This window comes from Oryctolagus cuniculus, chromosome 7, assembly GCF_964237555.1.
Source record: "Oryctolagus cuniculus chromosome 7, mOryCun1.1, whole genome shotgun sequence".
Taxonomy (NCBI): Eukaryota; Metazoa; Chordata; class Mammalia; order Lagomorpha; family Leporidae; genus Oryctolagus; species Oryctolagus cuniculus.
The window spans coordinates 55,949,560-55,972,004 of NC_091438.1; the positions used below are offsets into that span (position 1 = coordinate 55,949,560).

At 40.1% G+C, this 22,445-nt stretch overlaps 1 protein-coding gene across 2 annotated transcripts in view; it reads left to right on the forward strand.

Annotated features, from left to right (window-relative positions):
* Nucleotides 1–22,445, forward strand: part of TRIM33 (tripartite motif containing 33) — a 149,792-nt gene that overhangs the window by 96,092 nt on the left and 31,255 nt on the right. For both annotated transcript variants that reach the window (XM_017345956.3, XM_017345957.3), the window contains exons 5-11: nt 2,616–2,732; nt 5,157–5,271; nt 7,646–7,792; nt 9,048–9,165; nt 10,436–10,710; nt 11,361–11,525; nt 21,707–21,907. In XM_017345956.3, coding sequence (XP_017201445.2) covers nt 2,616–2,732; nt 5,157–5,271; nt 7,646–7,792; nt 9,048–9,165; nt 10,436–10,710; nt 11,361–11,525; nt 21,707–21,907 — 1,138 coding nt within the window. The remainder of the gene's footprint in view (nt 1–2,615; nt 2,733–5,156; nt 5,272–7,645; nt 7,793–9,047; nt 9,166–10,435; nt 10,711–11,360; nt 11,526–21,706; nt 21,908–22,445) is intronic.

Sequence of the window (22,445 nt, forward strand, 5' to 3'; positions counted from 1 at the left end):
TGGGTTCTAGTCCCAGTCGGGGCGCCGGATTCTGTCCCGGTTGCTCCTCTTCCAGTCCAGCTCTCTGCTGTGGCCAGGGAGTGCAGTGGAGGATGGCCCAGGTCCATAGGCCCTGCACCCGCATGGGAGACCAGGAGAAACACCTGGCTCCTGGCTTTGGATCAGCGCGGTGCGCCGGCTGCAGCCCGCCAGCCGCAGCGGCCATTGGAGGGTGAACCAACAGCAAAGGAAGACCTTTCTCTGTCTCTCTCTCTCACTGTCCACTCTGCCTGTCAAAAAAAACCACAAAAAAAAAAAAAAAAAAAAACAACAACAACAACACCAAAAAAAACCTTCCTTTAATGTAAGCACTTTCATTGCATTTCCTCCTGTCTGCCTGAGAACTTCACTGAGGGCAAAGATATCTAGATTATGAAATCTTCCTCCTCTTCTGAATCCTGTCTTTTAGAAATCTTCCTCCTCTTCTGAATTCCTGTCTTTTAGTGATTTGTGTCAGTACCTGAAACACTTAATTTCCAGTGACCTTGATGCTGCCTTAAATAGGCATGTGATTTTCAGGCCATCCCGGGGACCTTTCCGTAATGTTGCAAATCACCAAAACTGCTGATCTCTCTGACAGTTTTTCCAGCATATCTGTTTGGCTCTACCAACCAATACTATATCTTGATCCTTGATCTGAGCTACTTACTGTCTTAGAGTTAAGCTGGTCTTTCCCCTTATATTTTCTTCAGGTCTTTTATATTTCTGTATGATGAATTCTCTAGAATAAAAAATCTGATTATTACGTTCTTTTTAGGTTTCTTCAAGAGCTTCCTATTACATCAAGAATAAAATGTATGAATAGCAAGGCATACCCTATCTCACAACCTGCTTCCGGATTTTATCAGTTATTGTCTCATATTCTGACCATCGTATGTTTTTCTTTGGTGATAGTGAAGTATTTATTACACAGTAAACATGTTTCTGCAATCAGGATGCTATTCTGACTTCTCTGTGAAGCTTTCATTGGTTTGAGGCTGAATATATAAATAAATATCCTGGCCGGTACTCTGGCTCACTAGGCTAATCCTCTGCCTGTGGCACCAGCACACCGGGTTCTAGTTCTGGTCGGGGCGCCGGATTCTGTCCCAGTTGCCCCTCTTTCAGGCCAGCTCTCTGCTGTGGCCAGGGAGTGCAGTGGAGGATGGCCCAAGTCCTTGGGCCCTGCACCCACATGTGAGACCAGGAGAAGCACCTGGCTCCTGCCTTCAGATCAGCGCGGTGCGCCGGCCACAGCACACCAGCCACAGCGGCCATCAGAGGGTGAACCAACAGCAAAAAGAAGACCTTTCTCTCTGTCTCTCTCCCTCTCTCTCACTGTCCACTCTGCCTGTCAAAAAATAAATAAATAAAATAAAATAAAATAAATAAATAAATATCTTGTCATGGTATGGTCATTTCAAATTTGTGCCTATTTATTATTAGAGTGTGAACCATAAGGGATCATTTTATCCATGTAAAAAGCATATAGAAGAAACTAAAAAAAATTAAGTTTATTTCTTTGAAAGAGTGACACAGAGAGATCTTCCATCTGCTGATTCACTCCCCAGATGGTTTCAGCAGCTGAGTCTGGGTCTGGGTCTGGCCCTGCCAAAGCCAGAAACTCCATTTGGGTCTCCTATATGGATAGCAGGGGCCCAAGCACTTGAGCCATCTTCATTGCCTTCCCAAACATGGTAGCAGGGAGCTGTACTGGAAGTGGAGCAACCAGGACTCAAATTGGCACTGCAGTGTGGGATGCTGGTGTCACAGGCAGTACTTTAATCTGGTATACCACAAAGCTAGCCTCAATGATTTTTTAGTTAATGAATAATTTATAAAAAGGAAAGAAAGCTATTAGTGTAGCTTCTTAGAAACCAAAGAAACCTAGGATTAATAGTAAATCTTAAGTTTTCACTATTAGAAAATTTTAATATATACCACTCATGTTGACAGTTATAATAAAACAGGTATTGGTATTTTTAAATGATATAAGCTTTTGGAAAAATTTTGTTTACAGCTGAAAAGTTACTTCAAATGTGATTATGAAGATGAATAAGTTACATAAAATAACTTGCATGTTATGATTATACTTTTCATAATTAAAAGAATAAGAAACCATATATAATGGTAGCAGCAGTGAACTGTTTGATGTTGGAACTGTTAATAGTTTTTCCTCTTTTGATAGTATTTCCTATAATGTGCTTGTATTTAGTGACTTAAAAATGTATTTAACTTGTCCCAGTACTTAGATTTAGGGGGAAAAAAAAAGTAATCCTGAATTAAAATCCTAATACAAGGGTAGCCAAGCATTTTTTTTTTTTTTTTTTTGTAAATTTTTCCTTTTATGATGGCTTCTCTGGTCTGAAGAGCAGGAATTACCATTTAAAAGTTGCTATGGGGGGAGGGTTGGTTAAAATTATATAAATGAAATATGTCCTCTTTATATAAATTACTTTAAGTTGCTATTGAGGTAGGACTGGCCAGTATATGGAGTTGATCATTTCAGTGAGGTTTCAAGATTTATGCATGTTGCTATTCTTGATTTTTTAATAGTAAGTTTTCTGTTTTAAATATAGTTTTGTTTTATTTTGAAGGTATCAGTTTTTGGAAGAAGCTTTTCAAAATCAGAAAGGTGCAATTGAGAATCTACTGGCTAAGCTTCTTGAGAAGAAGAATTATGTTCATTTTGCAGCTACTCAGGTGCAAAATAGGTAAATGTGTTGCCTTAAATCTATACTTTTCCTATAAAAATTGTTAAAGAGAAGTGGGTCCAGTTTAAATTTGTTTTCCTCCTATACTATTTTAAGTACAGATTGAAAACTTTTTCCACAGGGAAATGATGTAATTTGAATTTGGTATTATTTTCGTTAGTTACACAAAATTTAACTGGCCAAAGCTTGTGTACTCTTAAAAGACATTTGGATTTTATAATGAGCAAGATTCTATTCTGTTAGGCTTTGACTTATAAAAACAAATTAATATTAAGACCACTGAAGTATAAAATTTAGAGACTAAGTGAACACAAAATATTCAGGAGAGAGTATCAAGAGTAATGAGCAGATTTCCCCATCTATAAAACAAGCATCAAAAACAGTACTTACCTTAGTATTTGCATATAAGATGAATACAGAGTACAGTTTCGGGCACATAGTAAATAGATATTAGCTGCTGTTGCTATCTTTATCTTTAGTATCATTATATAAAAATTATTCTGTTTTGATACAATTGTAAATGGGAGTAAGTTCCATGAGAGAGCAGATTAACAAGGTTAGGACTTTTGCACAACAAAGACAAACACTTGCAGCTGGCAGAATTAAAACTTGTGAATTCCCAGAGGTATGAAAAGGTATGTGTTTATTATATAGACTCAAAAACATTCTGTAGACTCAGAAGGTTCAGGGAAGACATATATTATGATAAAACTATGCATAGATTTCAAAAATAAAAAAATTTTATTATTTCCATGAACCATTTGAAGTACCCTGTTGGATGCCAAAAATACTAAATAGTTCAATGTGTCAATGAAATATCACTTTAACACATGGTAGAATTTTTCATCGTAAGTGATACAAAAAGAAAATTGAAGGTTCTTCTGGGGCTACTAGTAGATACAGTATATACACATTGCTCATAGATTTTTTTTCCCCAAATATCTGGATGTTTTAGGTTAAATTACTAATATGTTATGGCTGATATTGCAGAGGATAACTTTATCTTCTCTCAATTTATAGATAAATATCCCTTTCAGAGGAAGTTAGTTGATTCATATGGTGGTCCCATATTCTTATGTGTACATTTTTTATGTATATCTTTGACATTCTTGGTAAATGTTTCTGAACCTGTATACAGAAGCATAGTGAAGTCATTTACATGTTACATAAGATTGCAGAGGGTTGGAGAAATTAATGACTTCATCTCCAAAAAGCTTAAAAAATAAGTGTTAAAATCTCTAATGATAACTTCCTTTTAGACATATTATTCAGTGACCTATCTCCATTATTTTTTATTGTATATTTTTTTCTTTCTTCACATTTGAACATACAGTTCAAACATCAAACTGTTTAGGTTCCAGTAAGAGAAACTAAGGCTAATTATTCTCTGCTTTCAGCATGCTAAATGATTTTTTATCTTTGGATCAATCACTTTACCTTTGAGGCCTTAACTATCACTAGTAATTAGAACCTTTTTTTTTTTTTTAAGGGTCTTCCATTCAGCTTAATAAGGACAGAATTCAATAAAATTTCCAAATAAGTACCCAAACAAGTAGTGATATACAGACAAAGGAGGACATACTACTGTTGGTTAGAGTGTTTTAAAGTTATTCAAATTTGAATTTGGCAAATAAAGGTAGTTTAAGGGCTGAAAGTGTGGGTTATAGTTTGTACAGAAGTAGAATGTCTAACAGTTGAAGGCTGCCTCTTATGATTATTGTTGACATTTTATGTATTTATGTTGGTGGGATTCCCCACTTCCTGTTTTATAAGTACCAACGTTATTAGCCACTTCATGTTTGCAACCAAACTTTCATGACCACTATCAGTGTTCGTAACTATTTTTACAGATATCTAACATTTATTCTTTAAAATGAATTGAAAATATCTTATGCCTTTTACTGTATACAGTAAGAAACCATTTTGAGAGGAAATTAATGGATGTATCAGAACACATTTGAAGTGGTTAAATTATAAGTGAAACTAAATACTTCTGAGTTCAACTCCTACCCTTTCAAAAAGACAGTATTGGTTGTTATATCCTTCTTTTGCACATTGTTTGTAAAAAGTATTGTGATTACACAGAACCAATGTGCCAATTTGATTCTAATAAGGAATCCTTGGTGTCAGACATTTGTATCACATCCACTTTGTCAGTGGCTTTAGGAAGTTGCCATGCAGCTTAATAAACTGGCCTTTATGTGCTTAATTTAAAATTACTAAATACTAAATTCATTCTTTGTCTATATACATAGCTTGTTTGGACCAAATTGAGTGGTCAGGTGTGCCGAAACATAGGTTGTACATTTTGACTTAAGTTTTAATTACTCGGTTAAGTGCCCAGTTGGATGAATTTCTGTAACAATTGATGACTCAGAGACATAGGATAAGTTGATAACCTAATGATGCATTTCTCTTATTCAGGATAAAAGAAGTAAATGAGACTAACAAACGAGTAGAACAGGAAATTAAAGTGGCCATTTTCACCCTTATCAATGAAATTAATAAGAAAGGAAAATCTCTCTTACAGCAGCTAGAGGTATGGTTCAAAGCCAAAATAAAACAAAAACTGCTTCTCTTGCTCTTCAGCTGTTTTAATGTTTATTGAAAATTCTTAGATGGGTTGGGGGGTATGGAAATAAAGTAAAATACAAACTAAGGTTGTTTTTTTTTTTTAATTGCTACTGGGAAGGAAACTTTTTTTTTTTTTTTTTTTAAGTAACTTTGGAGCCCAATTCAGTAACACTGATTTTAGCTATATGTGTCAGGAGACAGTGATATCTTCTTAGGAATGAAATACTGAAATGTGATGTAAATGAAGACAGTGCAGGCCCACATTTCCCCCTCCCCTCTGTATATGAAACCTCAGTTTGACTTTTTCTTGTAAATGCATGTTGAGCTTCTGCTTAAGTCTTCTGTGTGTTTCACTTTATTTTCAAAATATTTTAGTAGTTTTAACAAAAATGTAACTTACTTTGAAATTTATAATCCTTAAACTTCCTGGTAATTTTGTGCTTGGTATTAGGTCTTTGTGTTGCCTATTTTGAGGTTAATATGTAGATGTGCATTTCTAAATGAGAATGTAGTCAGTTTGTGAAATCCAAAGTAATTTCTAATCAGATTCATCTCTGCTGGCCCTCGGTTGATTTGTTCTCAGCACCTTTCAAGAATGAATCTTCTTAAGCAGTTGAATTTTTGAAAAATTTGTTTTCTGTTTGAAAATTTAATGCTCCTAACTAGGCTTAGATGATATGGGATTATGTTTTCTACGCCACTAAATATAAAAATTTAAGCTGTGTATTTGACTGTTTAACTTCTATTACTTCACAATTTCCACAGTAGATTTTATGTGAGCAGAATATTTTCTCTGAATTTCTATCTTTTAGATACTCCTTTTCTATTGAAACACAGTTGTGAGATGAGAAGTTCTCTCACCCATTTCTTTCAAGTTGGGGATCTCTTCCCTGTTGTATATCTAGTCAGTTGGATTTAACCCTAACAGATTTTTTTTCCCCATGTGAATGGAGAGCGCTTAGCAATAACTATTTTTATATTTTAATTTATTGTAAATACATTTTAGCTATAAATCTAAAATACTTGTAAAGCCATTTCAAGAGCTTTTGAATTAAAACATGCTTCTTAAAGTTGAATTATCTGTAAATATACCTACTCCTTACCTGATGGTCGTTTGAGAAATGTGTTTTCTAGTATAACAGGTTCTTAAACTTTGTAAAAGAGGTTTTCTGAAATTTTACAAAGGGGAATTGTAGTGAAGTTACAAAGCAAACTTCTCATTTGAATAATTTGGTCCATTGGTTCACATTATAAAGTGAACAGCTTGTTTCTTTAGGAAAAACATTGTCCAGTAAACCATATTGTATCATTTTAGGGAGAACAAAGTAAAGAAAACAGTAGATAGGTTGTTAGGCATGCTGTCGAAGCACATGGAACATTATCCATTCCTTCTGAGACTTAGTTTTTTGGTGTTTTGGTTTTTTTGTTTGTTTTTTTGGTTTTTGACAGGCAGAGTTAGACAGTGAGAGAGAGATCTTCATTCCATTGGTTCACCCCCAAAATGGCCGCTACAGCCTGTGTGCTGCGCCGATCCCAAGCAAGAGCCAGGTGGTCTCCCATGCGGGTGCAGGGCCCAAGCACTTGGGCCATCCTCCGCTCTCTTCCCGGGCCACAGCAGAGAGCTGGACTGGAAGAGGAGCAACCGGGACAGAATCTGCTGCCCCGACCGGGACTAGAACCCGGGGTACCGGCGCTGCAGGCAGAGGATTAGCCTAGTGAGCCGCAGCGCCGGCCGACTTTTAGTTCTTATAAAGAAGTTTATTTTTCCTTTGCAGCATTTCCCTGTATTTGGTTTTTCCAGTCTGGCCAGTGGTTCCTTCCTTTCTGTTCTTTAAGAGCTTTTATCATATCAAACGTTTTTCTAATTCTTCCTCTTAAGGGTTCTGAAATTTTATCTTTTTTATTTTCCAAGATTTTAACTTCAGCCTCTTGCCTTACCAGTAGGTGGCACTAGTGACACAACATTTTCTTTGGCCTGAAATGTGTAGTCAGCTTAGATTGTGTAAAATTTCTAAAGGTCAGCTCATTATGCCATAAACTCTGTATGTTGGATTAACCTAATAGGAAGGCCTTTTTTAACAGACATGTTATGTGCTGAAAGAAAAGAGACATCAATCAACATTAATTTCTGTAAATGGAATGTCCTGTTTAGTGCAGACAAATTTTAGGCCTACTTTTATCAGTGAATTTTCCTCTGATCAATAATAGGCTCATTAAATAATAATGAGCTGACACTCATTTCATTTTTAAAAGAAATGTAGGTATTGTGGCAATCTGCAGTAATTTGGATTGAGTTTCTTCATACAGAAGTCTTCAGCAGAGCTCTTTTTCTGTTTCAGAATGTTACAAAAGAAAGACAGATGAAGTTACTACAGCAGCAGAATGACATCACGGGCCTATCCCGGCAGGTGAAGCACGTTATGAACTTTACAAATTGGGCAATTGCTAGTGGCAGCAGCACAGCACTGTTATACAGCAAGAGACTGGTGAGACACTTAGTATCTTTGTTTTTCTTGATTGGCTTTATTAAGATATTTATATTCCATGAACTGCTGTTTGAAGTATAAATTTAAATTTTTGCAAATGTGACCACCACTATTTCAAGACACAGAAAATTTCCGTCATTCCTAAAAACTTGCTTGTTCTCCTTTATCCCAGCAGTGGGCAACCACTAATCTGATCTCTGTCATTTTCTAGAATTTCATGTAAGTGAGATCATACAGTATGCACTGTTTGAAGACACCTAATTTCTTAAAGCAGTTTGTTACCAGAAATAGCAGAAATATAGACATGGATATTTGCTGTGATTTGATTGCCAATTTAAATATTTATAAAATCTCTTTCATATGAGATTGACACTGTGGAACTGTACAATGGAATACCATAAAGTTTGTGAAATTAAAACAAAAATAAAATAAAACTATTTTTCAACATAAGCTCCATCAAGTTCAAGGCACTTTTTTTGTGAGTGAAGACACCAGGCATTTAGCCTTACCTGAAAATCTGAGTTGCTGGGAATTTATTTCTATTAGTACTGTCTTTTTTTATACTATTAACTGAAGAAAAGTGAGCACACCTTAAAGATGTTTTAAGACCAGGTACCAGTAAAGCTATGTTTCATATTCTGTTAAAATTCTCAGAAGAAACACATTGGGATCTTGATACCCCTTATTTAAAAAATTTAATTTAAAGCTCTGCTTTTGTCTGTAGCTGATAGGGTGCAACAGTTCTGGTACACATCAAACAGAAAATTTCCTTCACTTTGATTTTTCAATCAAAATTTTGTAAGCTGAACCAATGGAAATATCTGTGGCATTGGCTGTAGTTTCTGTGGTTACTTGTCCTGTTTCTGCTTAAAAGGAGTTACCCATTCTGAACTGCCAACTTTTGGAACATGGTCAACATAAACTTTTAGGGGAGCATCTATGATTTCATCCCTATTTTACCCAGGCATAATTATACATTTGATGTCTTTTCTTGTTTCAGTTTTAGCAGAATTCAGGTTGCTCTGATGGGGCTATTTTCAAAATAATGCCTATCCTTTTTAGTGCCTCAAACTAGATTCTGTCCAACATGTTACAACAAGTTAATGTGCATTTATTTTGGTGCAAAAAATGTTGAAATCCTATAGTTCTTTCAAAATACATATTTTCCATGAACTTTTTGAAGATGTCTTTGCATGAGCTTTTTTTTATGTTTGTTCTGTAAGTTTTAAGACTAATGTGACTTTTTCCCTTTAAGATCACTTTCCAGTTGCGTCATATTTTGAAAGCACGATGTGATCCTGTCCCTGCTGCTAATGGAGCAATACGTTTCCATTGTGATCCCACCTTCTGGGCAAAGAATGTAGTTAATTTAGGTGAGTATAACTTGGAACTAAATTAAGATAAAACATCTAATGCAAATTTTAGATAAAAATTTTCAACTTTAAAATGTAAACTACTTGGAAAATGATGTTATTCATTGGAAGCTCACTTTAGCTATAATGTTTATTTTTGTTGCTGTCATTCTGTCTTAACAATGTTGAATTTGTATTTTTTTTTTTAATATGTACCATTTCTAGGTCCTTCTCTATTTTTTTTTTTTTTTTTTTTTTTGGACAGGCAGAGTGGACAGTGAGAGAGAGAGGGACAGAGAGAGAAAGGTCTTCCTTTTTGCCGTTGGTTCACCCTCCAATGGCCGCCGCTGCAGCCGGCACACTGCGCTGATCCGATGGCAGGAGCCAGGATCCAGGTGCTTTTCCTGGTCTCCCATGGGGTGCAGGGCCCAAGCACCTGGGCCATCCTCCACTGCACTCCCTGGCCACAGCAGAGAGCTGGCCTGGAAGAGGGGCAACCGGGACAGAATCCGGCGCCCCGACCGGGACTAGAACCCGGTGTGCCGGCGCTGCTAGGTGGAGGATTAGCCTATTGAGCCACGGCGCCGGCCCCTTCTCTCTATTTTTTAAATACTGTTTTTATATACTGTTTCATATATAGATATTAGCAGTTGGTTGGGGGAATTTCTGAGTTTATGCCCATGTGTACACTGGAAGAGGGCCTGCAGGAAGCTGGCATGTGTGGTATTCACTTCTTGAGGGCTGTTAGAAAAGAGGTAGCCTTTTCACATGAAAAGTAAATAGGCTTAGCTGCTGTCTGTGATGCCATCATCTTGTATGAACATCCGGACCAAGTCCCAGCTGCTGCACTTCCAATCCAGTTAATGTGCCTGGGAAAGCATCAGAAGATGGCCCAAGTACTTGGACCCTGGCCATCCACGTTGGAAATACAGATGAGGTTCCAGGTTCCAGATTCCTGGGCTTCTGCCTGGCCCAGGCCTGGCTGTTGTGACCATTTGGGGAAAACCAGCAAATGAAAGTTCTCTATCTCTGCCTTTCAAATACATAAATTAATTGAAAAAAGGGGGGAGCAATTATTATATTATTCTGAATAATCAAACCATTTTTTGGCTTTTGAATATATTATATTTCTGATCAACATTATCTTTCAACGTGGCTCCCAGCCATGCTGTACTTCTGGAAGCTTTGAGATGCTGAAAGTTGGCAGAGGAAACAAAAGATAGTGATCAATCTGGAAAGTAGTTGATTTAGCTGGTAATATGCAAGTTTTTCTCTTTTTTAAATCTTTCAGGTAATCTTGTAATAGAGAGTAAACCAGCTCCTGGTTATACTCCTAATGTTGTTGTTGGGCAAGTTCCTCCAGGGACAAACCACATTAGTAAAACTCCCGGACAGATTAATTTAGCACAGCTTCGACTTCAGCACATGCAACAGCAAGTGTATGCACAGAAACATCAGCAGTTGCAACAGATGAGGATGCAACAGCCACCAGCACCTGTACCGACTACAACAACAACAACACAACAGCATCCTAGACAAGCAGCCCCTCAGATGTTACAACAACAGGTCAGTATTATGTCACTGTATTACTGAGAGATTACAAAAATCTCAAGACCACATTTTATCCTACACAGGTGAATTACACATCTTGAATTATTGGCAGGATTAGTGATCAGAGGTTACAGAGTTTAAATATTTGCTCTGTTATAGTATGGGGGAACCTTGAATAAACACAAAAATAACTAATTATGAGAAACAAGATTAACTCACTAATACTCTATAAGTACACAAGTTCTTATCCTTATGCATCACATCTCTTTTGTTCCATGTATGCTGTGGCCAAAGAACCAGATTGCTTCTGCCCAAAATCTGATCTGTTTTTCAGGCAGTTGTTCAAATCATTCCCATTTGCTTGTCTCTCCTGCCCCTACCACAATGAAAGCTATTATTTGAGGATGGAAGATGATGATATTGATATGCTTTTAAACATACACCTACACCACCACTTGAGAGAGAATAAAGGGAAATTTGGGAGTGATATACAAATACTAGTTAAATTATCAATTCTCTCGAATTGAGGCTAAAGAAGAATGACTTAACCTTTATACCCTTTTGTACTCTTCTATTTTGACTAATTTACTTTTACCATAATATTTTATAATTGAAAGATTTATTTTAAAAATTGTTACGTGAATTGCCATTTTTGTTCTTTATAGCCTCCAAGATTGATCAGTGTGCAAACAATGCAAAGAGGCAACATGAATTGTGGAGCTTTTCAAGCCCATCAAATGCGACTGGCTCAGAATGCTGCTAGAATACCAGGAATACCCAGGCACAGCGGCCCTCAGTATTCCATGATGCAGCCACACCTCCAAAGACAAGTATGCCTAGAGTTACATTTGTAAGAATCACACAATTTTAAAACTAAGACACAATTTTTTTTTAAGATCAGTTGGTGGTGGTGGTGGGGTAATATGTTTGATAATTTAATTAATGCTCTATATCATTTTGTTCTAGAAAAATACATACAAATGAAATTCTGTATTCAATTTCAAGAACCTTTTTGATCCCTTTAAACTGATAATTTTTGTTTGTTAAGAATCCCTGATGTAGTTGAAACTGTTCAATTTGTAGAAGTGGAAAAGTTTTTGTGATTTACCTGAAGTTACAAGAGATAATGATAAAGCCAAGATCTGAACATTGGTTTCTTGAAATTTTTCTGTTCTTTTGATGTGACTTTTTGATCCTAATTTATGAAGAGGACTTTGCAAGTGACAGACCTTGCTAATATAATTTTTCTTTTGCTTTTCAAGTGTTATTTCTTAGATATTCTTAATCTTAAAAATAAGCATATTTAGAGATGTGTTTTATAATCTTGGCCTGAAGAGTAGATTATATTTGTATGAGAGATAAGATTATACAATGAGGCTAGTTTTACATAGGTTTTCTGGTTATAAAATAATGAAGTTCACTTTTAGTTTTTAACAGTGGTGTTGGGCAGGCGCCACGACTCAATAGGCTAATCCTCCACTTGCGGCACCAGCACCCCGGGTTCTAGTCCCGGTCGGGGCGCCGGATTCTGTCCCAGTTGCCCCTCTTCCAGACCAGCTCTCTGCTATGGCCTGGAAGTGCAGTGGAGGATGGCCCAGGTCCTTGGGCCCTGCACCCACATGGGAGACCAGGAGAAGCGCCTGCCGCAGTGGCCATTGGGGGGGTGAACCAACGTAAAAAGGAAGACCTTTCTCTCTCTCTCTCTCTTTCTCTCTCACTGTCCACTCTGCCTGTCAAAAACAAAACAAAACTGTCGCGTCCCTCGACCAGCAAGGAAGACACGACCCGAACTCTTCTTCCAGCAGTTTATTCAGGAACCTCTTTCAAACTTTGAATCTCGCTCCCTTTTTTCTCCCCTCCCTCTTATAGCCATCCGCGCACCAATCAAAAGCGGCCAAGTGGCAAGCATTGATTGGTACAGCAACGCGGAAGGCGGAAGGGAGCTCAAACATCTCCTTATTAGGAGATGTTTGTTTCTCGCCAGTCCTTCCGGGGGAAAGGAGCCGGCGCCATCTTTAGGGCGCCGTGCAATGGCTCCCCACAGTTCCCCCTTTTTGTTTTAGAACTAGGCATCTAAGGATTACAGGAGAAGGTAGGGGTCTGTCCCCCACTGCCAGGCATCCACCTGGAACAGCATCCTTTTCGCGGGGGTGGGATCTGGGATGCCAACCCACATGCAGACAGACTTGCCTTCCAGAGAACATAATGGCTCGTTCTCTCTGCAGTGCTTTGCCTCGCACCCTGCACCCATGCCTAGCATTCAAGGAAGGCCAGCCATGCTTGCGGCAGTTGTCCAGCCTCAAGGGCATAAAAAGCTTGAGCTATCATGGCCAATTCCCGCCAATGAGCTGTCCTCATCCTGCACAAACACCACAGGCAAAATAACACAACAAGTAACAGCAACCCCGTCAAAGCTCCAAGTCCCACCCACTCCTTCAGGCTGGAGATGGCTGGATCTGGGATGACAGTCCAGATGCGAAGGAGACATCCACATGCGTGGAGTTGATGGTGACCAGGGCAAGGCGCAGTTGCTCCAAGGTGTAGTCAAATTCCGCGGACCAATTCGGCATCGGCTTTGGGAATACTGATAGAATCCCCCATCTCTGCTCCGCCAGTGTCCACTGCATTTGAGGCAGAAGTATCAAAAGCAACAGCAGGATTCTCCTCGTGGCAGACCCGCCTGACCGCTCGCTCCGAAACCCACACCGGGTCATGTTGATCCTGTGGAAAAACACAAACAGCACCTCGTGCCCATGCCAGCACGGGATCAGGGCCACGCCACTGGCCCGTCAAGAGATCTTTCCATTTTACCAACCCTCTACTTGGGTTTCCTTGTTGCTGATGCCTGTCCGCGGCTGAGTGCCCATGCACATCCAAATTTAAAAAATTAATTGTAAATAAGACTAAGGCAATTCTCTCTCTCGGGGTGCGGCTATAGCCAACTCCCCCTTTTTGTTTTAAAAGATATTCTTTCAGTGTGCGGTGTGCTCGCTCAATTATGCCCTGGCCCTGAGGATTGTATGGCAATCCATGGACAAGTTGAACCTCCATTTTTTGGCAATAGGTGGTAAAGGTTTGAGATGTATAGGCCGGGCCATTATCAGTTTTTAGCACCTGGGGTTTCCCCCAGGCGGCCCATGCATCCAGACAATGAGCAATCACCTGACGTGTAGATTCACCACTGAGGGGAGAGGCATACATAATGCCTGAGCACGTGTCCACTGAGACATGAACATATTTCAATTTCCCAAATTCCGATACATGGGTCACATCCATCTGCCATACTCTCCCAGGCAGTAACCCTCTAGGGTTTACGCCAACACTGGGTTGTGCACGAGTAACAGCACAGTCAGCGCAATCAAGTACAATCTGTCTGGCATCTGCGCGGGAAAGATGAAATTTCTGCTGCAAAGCGCGCGCGTTGACATGAAAAGATTGATGGAAAGCTTTAGCAGCCTCTGCGGAAGTAGTAAAAAAGATGAATTCCTGTCTAGTGCACAGATCTACTCGCGCATTGCCTTCACATAAAGGACCAGGCATACCTGTGTGGGCTCTAATATGCTGAGCAAAAAAGGGATTTTTCCGTGACCAAAGCAACTGCTGGGCTATATGTAATAGGGATGCAATTGGGCTAGAAGGTTTAATCGGCCCTGCGGTTTCCAATATCTTTAATGCGTTCACCACATATAAGGAATCTGACAACAAATTAAAGGCAAAAGAGCACTGCTTAAGGACCTCAATAACTATTTTTAACTCCACAACTTGAGGTGAGCCTGGCTGAAACTGATGAAATACCGGGTCATTACCCTCTACCACATAAACCCCACAGCCTGTTTTTGACCCATCCGTAAATATATTTGGAGCACCTAGTAATGGCTCAGCGGCTGTAATTTTTGGAAATACTACTGGATGTTCTTTAAAGAATTGTAACAATGGACTTTTTGGTAAATGATTGTCTATAAAGCCTGGGAACCCACAGCGAAACACTGCCCAATCATCTAAAAGAGCACATAGGACGTTGACTTGTTTGGCATCATAAGGAACAATCACTTCACACGGCAATTTTCCAAAATATTGTAAACATTGTTGCAAACCCTCCAGTGCTAGCTTTGCCACCGCTGCCGGATAATACTCAATAGACTTGGCTGGAGAGCTCCTTGGATGTATCCACAAAAGCGGACCTTCCTGCCATACTAGCCCTGTAGGTTGGCTAAGCGTTGGGAGAATGCATAATGACAATGGCAGATTTTCATTCATTCTGCATAAGAATGCCTCCTGTAATTTCTTTTCTACCTTCTCTAGGGCCTCCCTGGCCTCCGGAGTTAAGCACCGCGGTGAGTCCAATGCCGAATCACCACGCAAAATGACATAAAGTGGCTTAAGTTCATAATTGGGAAGATTCAAATAACCCCTAACCCAATTTATATCTCCTAATAATCTCTGAAAATCATTTAAAGTCTTTAAACTATCTTTGCGCAATTCCACCTTTTGAGGAACAATTTGAGTACTAGTTATGCAGGATCCCAGATAAGTTGCAATGCTTCCTTTTTGAACCTTTTCAGGGGCAATAAATAACTTCTTACTTTCTAACAACTGAATCAAATATGCAAAGCCATCATCTAATACGAATTCGTCTTTTGCTGCTAAGAGGATGTCATCCATGTAATGGATGCATTTTAGGGAAGAAAATCTCTTACGTAAAGGCCCAATCGCTTGACCCACGAATAGCTGACACATTGTGGGGCTGTTAGCCATGCCCTGTGGAAGCACAACCCATTCATACCTCTGGTCAGGCTGCTCATGATTGCACGCCGGCAAGGTAAAGGCAAACCTTTCACAATCCTTTGTATGTAGGGGTATGGAGAAGAAACAGTCTTTAATATCTATTATTATTATGGGCCATCCCTGTGGAAGTGCAGATAGAAGAGGCAGCCCACGTTGCACCGGCCCCATGACCTGCATCTGCATATTAATAACTCTCAAGTCATGTAGCAACCGCCACTTCCCGGATTTCTTTTTTATTACAAAAATAGGAGTATTCCAAGGCGATACAGAGGGTCTAATGTGTCCTAAATTCAATTGTTCTTGAATCAATTGCTGCGCTGCGACCAATTTGTCTGAGGACAGAGGCCACTGAGGAACCCACACTGGGTCCTCGTGCTTCCAAGTAATGGGAATACCTTCCTCAGCGGCCCCTATGAAAAACCCAGCCCTTGGCGAGAAGGCCTCTGCACTACTTCAGTGGGCTCATTTCTTCCTTGTAAGAATTTTCCTATTCCATAATTCGGATGGTGTCCCATATCCTTCATCAATTTTTGAGAAACACGGGAGTATTCATTACTTAATTTATAGTTCATGTCTTTCAAAAGGTCTCGGCCCCATAAAGAGATAGGTAAATCCAAAACATAAGGTTGCACCGTGCCTGAATGTCCCTCTGCATCCTCCCAGCGCAGCATTACTGCGCTCATCTCAGGAGTTTCTGAATATCCCAGTCCCCGAAGGGATTGTGAGGATGCCTGCTTAGGCCACTTTGGAGGCCAATCCTTGGAGGCGATGATACTACGGTCTGCACCTGTGTCTAGTAGGCCGAGAATGTCCTTTCCATTTATTTTTATCTTTAAGGTTGGTCTCTGGTCTAGTTCTAAAGACAAGAAGGTACAATCTACGCCTGTGGATCCAAAGCCTTCACTTCCTCGTTGTTTCTTTGATGCACTGAACTGCAAATGCTTGCTAGGAAGGATTACAAGTTGTGCAATCCTATCTCCTGGATTAATAGCTGTTATACCTCTAGGGGACTCAACCATGATTTTCACCATGCCAGTATAATCCGAATCTATGACTCCTGGATGAATTATGAGACCTTTCAAGGTAGAGGATGAACGTCCCAACAACAATCCCACTGTCCCTTCCTCTAGGGGTCCCTGAAAGTCTGACTCAATGGCTTACACTCCCATTTTTGGTGTCAGTATGAGTCTGGCGGTGGCACAGAGGTCCAGGCCTGCAGAGCCTGCAGTGGCTCTCCGTGGTCTCTGGGATGTCTGAAGCTGGGCCACTGACTTTGCCTCCCCTGCTGTTGGTCCTGATGGGCGCCCTGATGCTGACTCTCGAATGCCCCATATATTTGCGGGCCCTGGGGACGAGGGCCCCGCTGCCCGTTTTTTGGACGCGCCCCACCATTGCCAGAAACAAGGACGTTGCCGTCAATGTCCTTTACCGAGCGGCATTCGTTGGCCCAGTGCTTTCCCTTCCTGCATTTTGGACAAATTCCTGGTCCTTCCTGTCTTTGTTCTTTGCCTCTTCCCCTTTGCGGACATTGCCGCTTCATATGTCCCATTTTTCCACAGCTGAAACATGCTCCAGCGTTCCCTGATCCCCTATTGCCCTTCGTGATTTGAAGGACTGCTGCAGCAAGGCCAGTGTTGGATAGCGGCCCTCCTATTTCCCTGCATTGTTTTATCCATACCTGAAGCCCTTTGCTCTTCCATGGTGTTATAGCGGCTCTGCATTCCTTAGTGCACTGCTCAAAAACCAACTGTTCTATCAGCGGCATGGCGCGATCTGGATCTCCAAAAATCCTACCCGCAGCTTCCACCATGCGCGCTGCAAAGTCTGAAAACGGCTCGGTGGGTCCCTGTGTAATCTTTGTCAAATTCCCACTTACCTCTCCTCTGTTGGGTATAGACTTCCAAGCCTTGATGGCTATCTTGTTAACTTGTTCATACACTGCATGTGGGTAACCTGTCTGCTGGTTAGCGAATCTCCCTATGCCTAGCAGCATATCTCTGTCCCAATGCTGATTCCCTGCCGCTGCATTTTCTGCCGCTTGTTCATTGGCAAAGTCAATCAGGAAAGCTCTGAAGTCTAAGTATTGTCCTGGTGACAATGCAGCACGAGCCAACCCACTCCAGTCATTTGGAGTCATGCAGTATCTTTGAAGATTTTCTACTTGAGCCAGCGTGAACGAGCCGCTGATGCCATAGGCTCTTACTGACTCCGCTAGTGATTTGATTATCTTTATGTCGAGGGGTTCCTCGTACCTCTGCCCTTGCGGATCTTGGAAGACAGGATAGGCACTTAACAACTCCGCACCAACCTGTTTCCAGACTCCTGGACAGAAAGTCCGCCCTCTTTCTTGCGCGGATACAGGCTCATACTGAGGAGGAGAGGCTTCAGGCTCCTCCCCTAAGTTCCCCTTGAAAGTACCATGCTTAAGTTCCTTTTTTCCTTTTAATTGCAATTTCCTCATTTGCCGATTTAATTCCCGTACTTGCTTTATATCAGACTCTTTGTTATCGCCACACTCTTCAGACTCACTGCTGCTTTCTGAGCTACTTTCTGCACTAGAACTACTTACTAAGGAGGGGCTGCGCAACTCGGAAAGATCGGGGTACAGTTTTTTCCTAGTTCTTTTCCGACTCTCCTTCAAAGTTTTCCCTTTTTCACTGGCAGCTCTCTCGGAGCGCTCTTCCTGAAGCTCCTCCAAGGCAGCTTGACCGCTCAGAATAGCTTCACTACACTGCTCATCCTCGAGGCATGCTCGCACTAACTTCCATATTGGTCTCACTCCCCCTTCAAGATTACCCTGTTCAAATGCAAAATCCAAATCCCTGCCTAGTTTGTCCCATGAAGGGATAGTAAGGCTTCCCGAAACCCCATACCAGGGTGCAATGGTATCGCAGTTACGTAAAAACCTATGCAACGTACTAGGCTTAAGTTTCAAACCGTTTTCCCGAAGCAGCGCATTCAGCGCCAGAAAAATTTCATGGGACTGTGAATTACCCATCGTCAAAAATTGCGCTCCTTCCCTGGCCACGGGTCAGAGCTCCTTCTGCTTTTGTCGCAGAACTTCCTCTGCTTTAATCGCAGAACTACCCTCCCGCTATTATTGCAGGACTGCCCGCTCTTATCGCGGATCCCCACCTTATTTTCCCGGGGGACTTACCAGCGCTGCCCTGACTGCAGGAAGTTCTGAGTTCGCGTTCGAGATGTTCCCCGTACGGGCCACCAGTTGTCGCGTCCCTCGACCAGCAAGGAAGACACGACCCGAACTCTTCTTCCAGCAGTTTATTCAGGAACCTCTTTCAAACTTTGAATCTCGCGCCCTTTTTTCTCCCCTCCCTCTTATAGCCATCCGCGCACCAATCAAAAGCGGCCAAGTGGCAAGCATTGATTGGTACAGCAACGCGGAAGCCGGAAGGGAGCTCAAACATCTCCTTATTAGGAGATGTTTGTTTCTCGCCAGTCCTTCTGGGGGAAAGGAGCCGGCGCCATCTTTAGGGCGCCGTGCAATGGCTCCCCACACAAAACAAAACAAAACAAAACAAAACAAAAAAACAGTGGTGTTTCTCAAAACATGCTGTAAAGGCCACTTTGAAGTCCAAGTCTGCTTGGGTGGAATGGGGAACTTTGTCAGAATGGGCCAAGCCATAATGACTGCATCACAGTTTCTAGTAGGACACTACTAAGTTATGTAAGTTTTTACAAAGTCTGTGAGGTCAGTGTGTATCCTTAAGTTGGAAAAACACTGTCCTAGAATAATGGTCTTGCAGGATTTTGACCCAAGTACTTCTATACTATCTAAAAAATATGTACTCCTTCATATTTGAAGACCTTCATTTAAAATTTCTATTATTAATTTAAATAGTTGCAAAAGTCATACTTTTACAAAGTTTATTGTAAATATTTACATTATAAGGTAAAACCTTTATAGCATTCTTTTACCAGGAATGGGGAATGTCCTCCCTATGGGTTGTATAAAGCCAATGAAATCGTTTCATCTGGCCCTGCCAAGGCAACCGCAGGAGGAGCTTGAAATTCCATAAATCTATAGCAGCTAAGTTTTAAGTTGATCATGTTGTGTAGCCCATGAATGATGTTACAAATATCCAAATGACCCTTAACAGAAGAAAGGTTCCCCACCTGTATAATTTATCTAGAATCTCAAATACCATTGCAAGCTCTTTTGAAAGTTGAAATTTTATAGCCTTTTCTCCTTGGACTAGAATTCTACTCCTCCTTCCTCTTTTCATTTAGATCTTAATATATTTATGCATGATAGGCATAATAAACCTATTGTAATTGTCTGTGGGAAAAATGTTTATTTCAATGACAAAATTCTTTGTTAAATTTGCAACAACAATAAGTCTGTTATCAAATTCTTCTGTGGGCTCAATTATTACATTGTTCCTAAATAATGAATATTAGAAAACATGAAATATTTTAGTTATACATTTCATTGGGATAGCTGGAGCTTCTTTGCCACCTTTTTTTTTTTTTTTTAAGATTTATTTATGTTACTTGAAAGTCAGAGTTACACAGAGAGAGTACAGGCAGAGAGAGAGAAAGGTCTTCCATCTTTCCATCTGCTGGTTTACTCTCTAGTTGGCCACAAGGGCCGGAGCTGTGCCAATCTGAACCAGGAGCCAGAAGTTTCTTCCTGGTCTCCCATGTGGGTGTAGGGGCCCAAGGACCTGTACCATCTTCTGCTTTCCCAGGCCATTGCAAAGAGCTGGATTGGAAGTGGACTAGCCGGGACTCAAACCGGCACCCACATGGGATGCCAGCACTGCAGGCAGCATCTTAACCTGCTACGCCACATCGACAGCCCCAGCCACCTTCTTTTCACTCATGTATATTTGTATGTTGTTTCCTGTTTATTGTTAGAGTAGGAATTCAGCATTTATTTTATTAATAGTTTTTTTTGTTTTGTTTTCATGGGGTGCTCAGGAAATTTGTTTACAAAAATATGTATTTGAGGATTAAAATTATTTTATATTCCTCAATTATTTGAATGTTTTCTAAATTGCAAAAAAAATTCATGTTTATCTAATCAAAACTTTAAAAATTCTTTGTCAGTGACAGGTTCTTTGAGCCTTCATTTTTGTTGATCATCACATTATTACAATCCATTTGGAAATTTCTTTCCCAGGGTTTAGAGGCAGTCACTTTTCAAATTCAACACTATTATTTTCAGTTGAACCTTTGGTTGTAGTTTCTTTCATGCTGGAACAATATCTCAGACTAAGATTAGGAATGAGTCAGGGGCGTGCTGTTCTTTTGTCAAGTGGGAGAAGGGTAGAGGGAAGAGAAATGGAAAAGAAGATCCTGCAGAACATGTACATTCTCAGGAAAATTGTTTCCCTCCCTTCCTTCCCTTCCCCTCTCTTATCTTTTCCTTTTTTCTCTTTCCTTTCTCCTTTTTTCTTTAATATATGGGGATTCAAGTTTTAGGCATTAATTTCATTAAACTGTTCATATACCACGTACACCTCAGTTCAATTATTATGAGGGGCCAGGCATACCATTCAAGGAGTGCAGAAGCTACAGAATCGGACTCACCATCTCAGAACGTTGTCTTTAGACTTCAGGAGTGCTCCTAAAGAAATAACTGTGAATGTGCTTTTAGTTTTTCAATATTTCAAATGATTTATTTACATTTGTATAATAATTTGTTTCCCATAGATTTCTACCTGTGTTACCTTAAATGTTCCTCCTAATAGTCCTCACAGTGATGCAGGAATGAAGTCTCATTATCCCCATTTCTGAATTACCAAGAGTAGACACATAGAATTAGAGTTAGGAACTGGTGTCATATTTCCTTTCTGTAAATGATAATTGTTCTTTCTATCGTAGCAAGTACATGATACAAATATTTTTGTTAGGAAATACCCCCTACAGGTCAAAGAGGAATATAAACATAACTGGATTTCTTGGCTTGCTCTTTAAAAACTTGGAGGCTTCCAGATCTCCTTGTTCTGAAATAATATCATAGCACCAGACTGATAGGTTGAAAACTATTGGTAAGTCTGTTTTTCCCTAGATACTACACAATAGAAAAATGAAATGACTAACTTTGAGCTATTTTTCTGCATACATTTGAGAGGGCCCATTTCTTTGTTTCTTAACCACAGGTATCAAGCCCTTAAGAATTCTTAAAACTTTTGTAAAGGTATTGTTCATGTTTAGGTATCTTGGCCAATGAGATAATTGATAATGTCTACTTTCTTAACAGCACTCAAACCCAGGACATGCTGGACCCTTTCCTGTTGTATCGGTACACAACACCACAATCAACCCTACAAGCCCTACTACAGCAACTATGGCAAATGCAAACCGAGGTCCTACCAGCCCATCTGTTACAGCAATAGAGCTTATCCCCTCAGTTACCAATCCAGAAAACCTTCCATCACTGCCAGATATTCCACCCATACAGGTTTGTATTCAAATTAAATGAGGCATTTAAAACCTCATGTTAATTAGGGAAGTAATTGTATATTTCAAGGTTGTTGTTTTTTGTTTTTTTTTTTTTAATTCTATTCAGGACCAGCATTTCTTTGAAATTTCTAAAAAGTAAAGTAGAAATGTTTGCGTATTGAAGAGTTAGTATGCTAAAAGTAGCATTCCTTAATATTTTTAAATTATAGGCTGCATGAATAGCAAATTATGAGACTATATAAACAGAGATATAATAATGAGTTAATGTCAGCCTTGCTAATAGGCTAGTTCTTTCCTTTATACCACCTGCCCAACTGGCAAACCTTGTATGAGATGGAATGGGTTTAGGGTCAGTGAGGAGACCCAGGACCAAAATGTGGTCACGTGTTTGTCATTCTTCTCTTAGGTCCAAAATGAATGGTCAACCTTTTATGCAAGCAGGTTGGACTGAACAAGGATAGGGCTGGAGACTGTAGATAGGTATCAGGCCCTTTGGAGAAATGTACTGAAAGGGGAAGTAATGGTAAGGAGGGGAC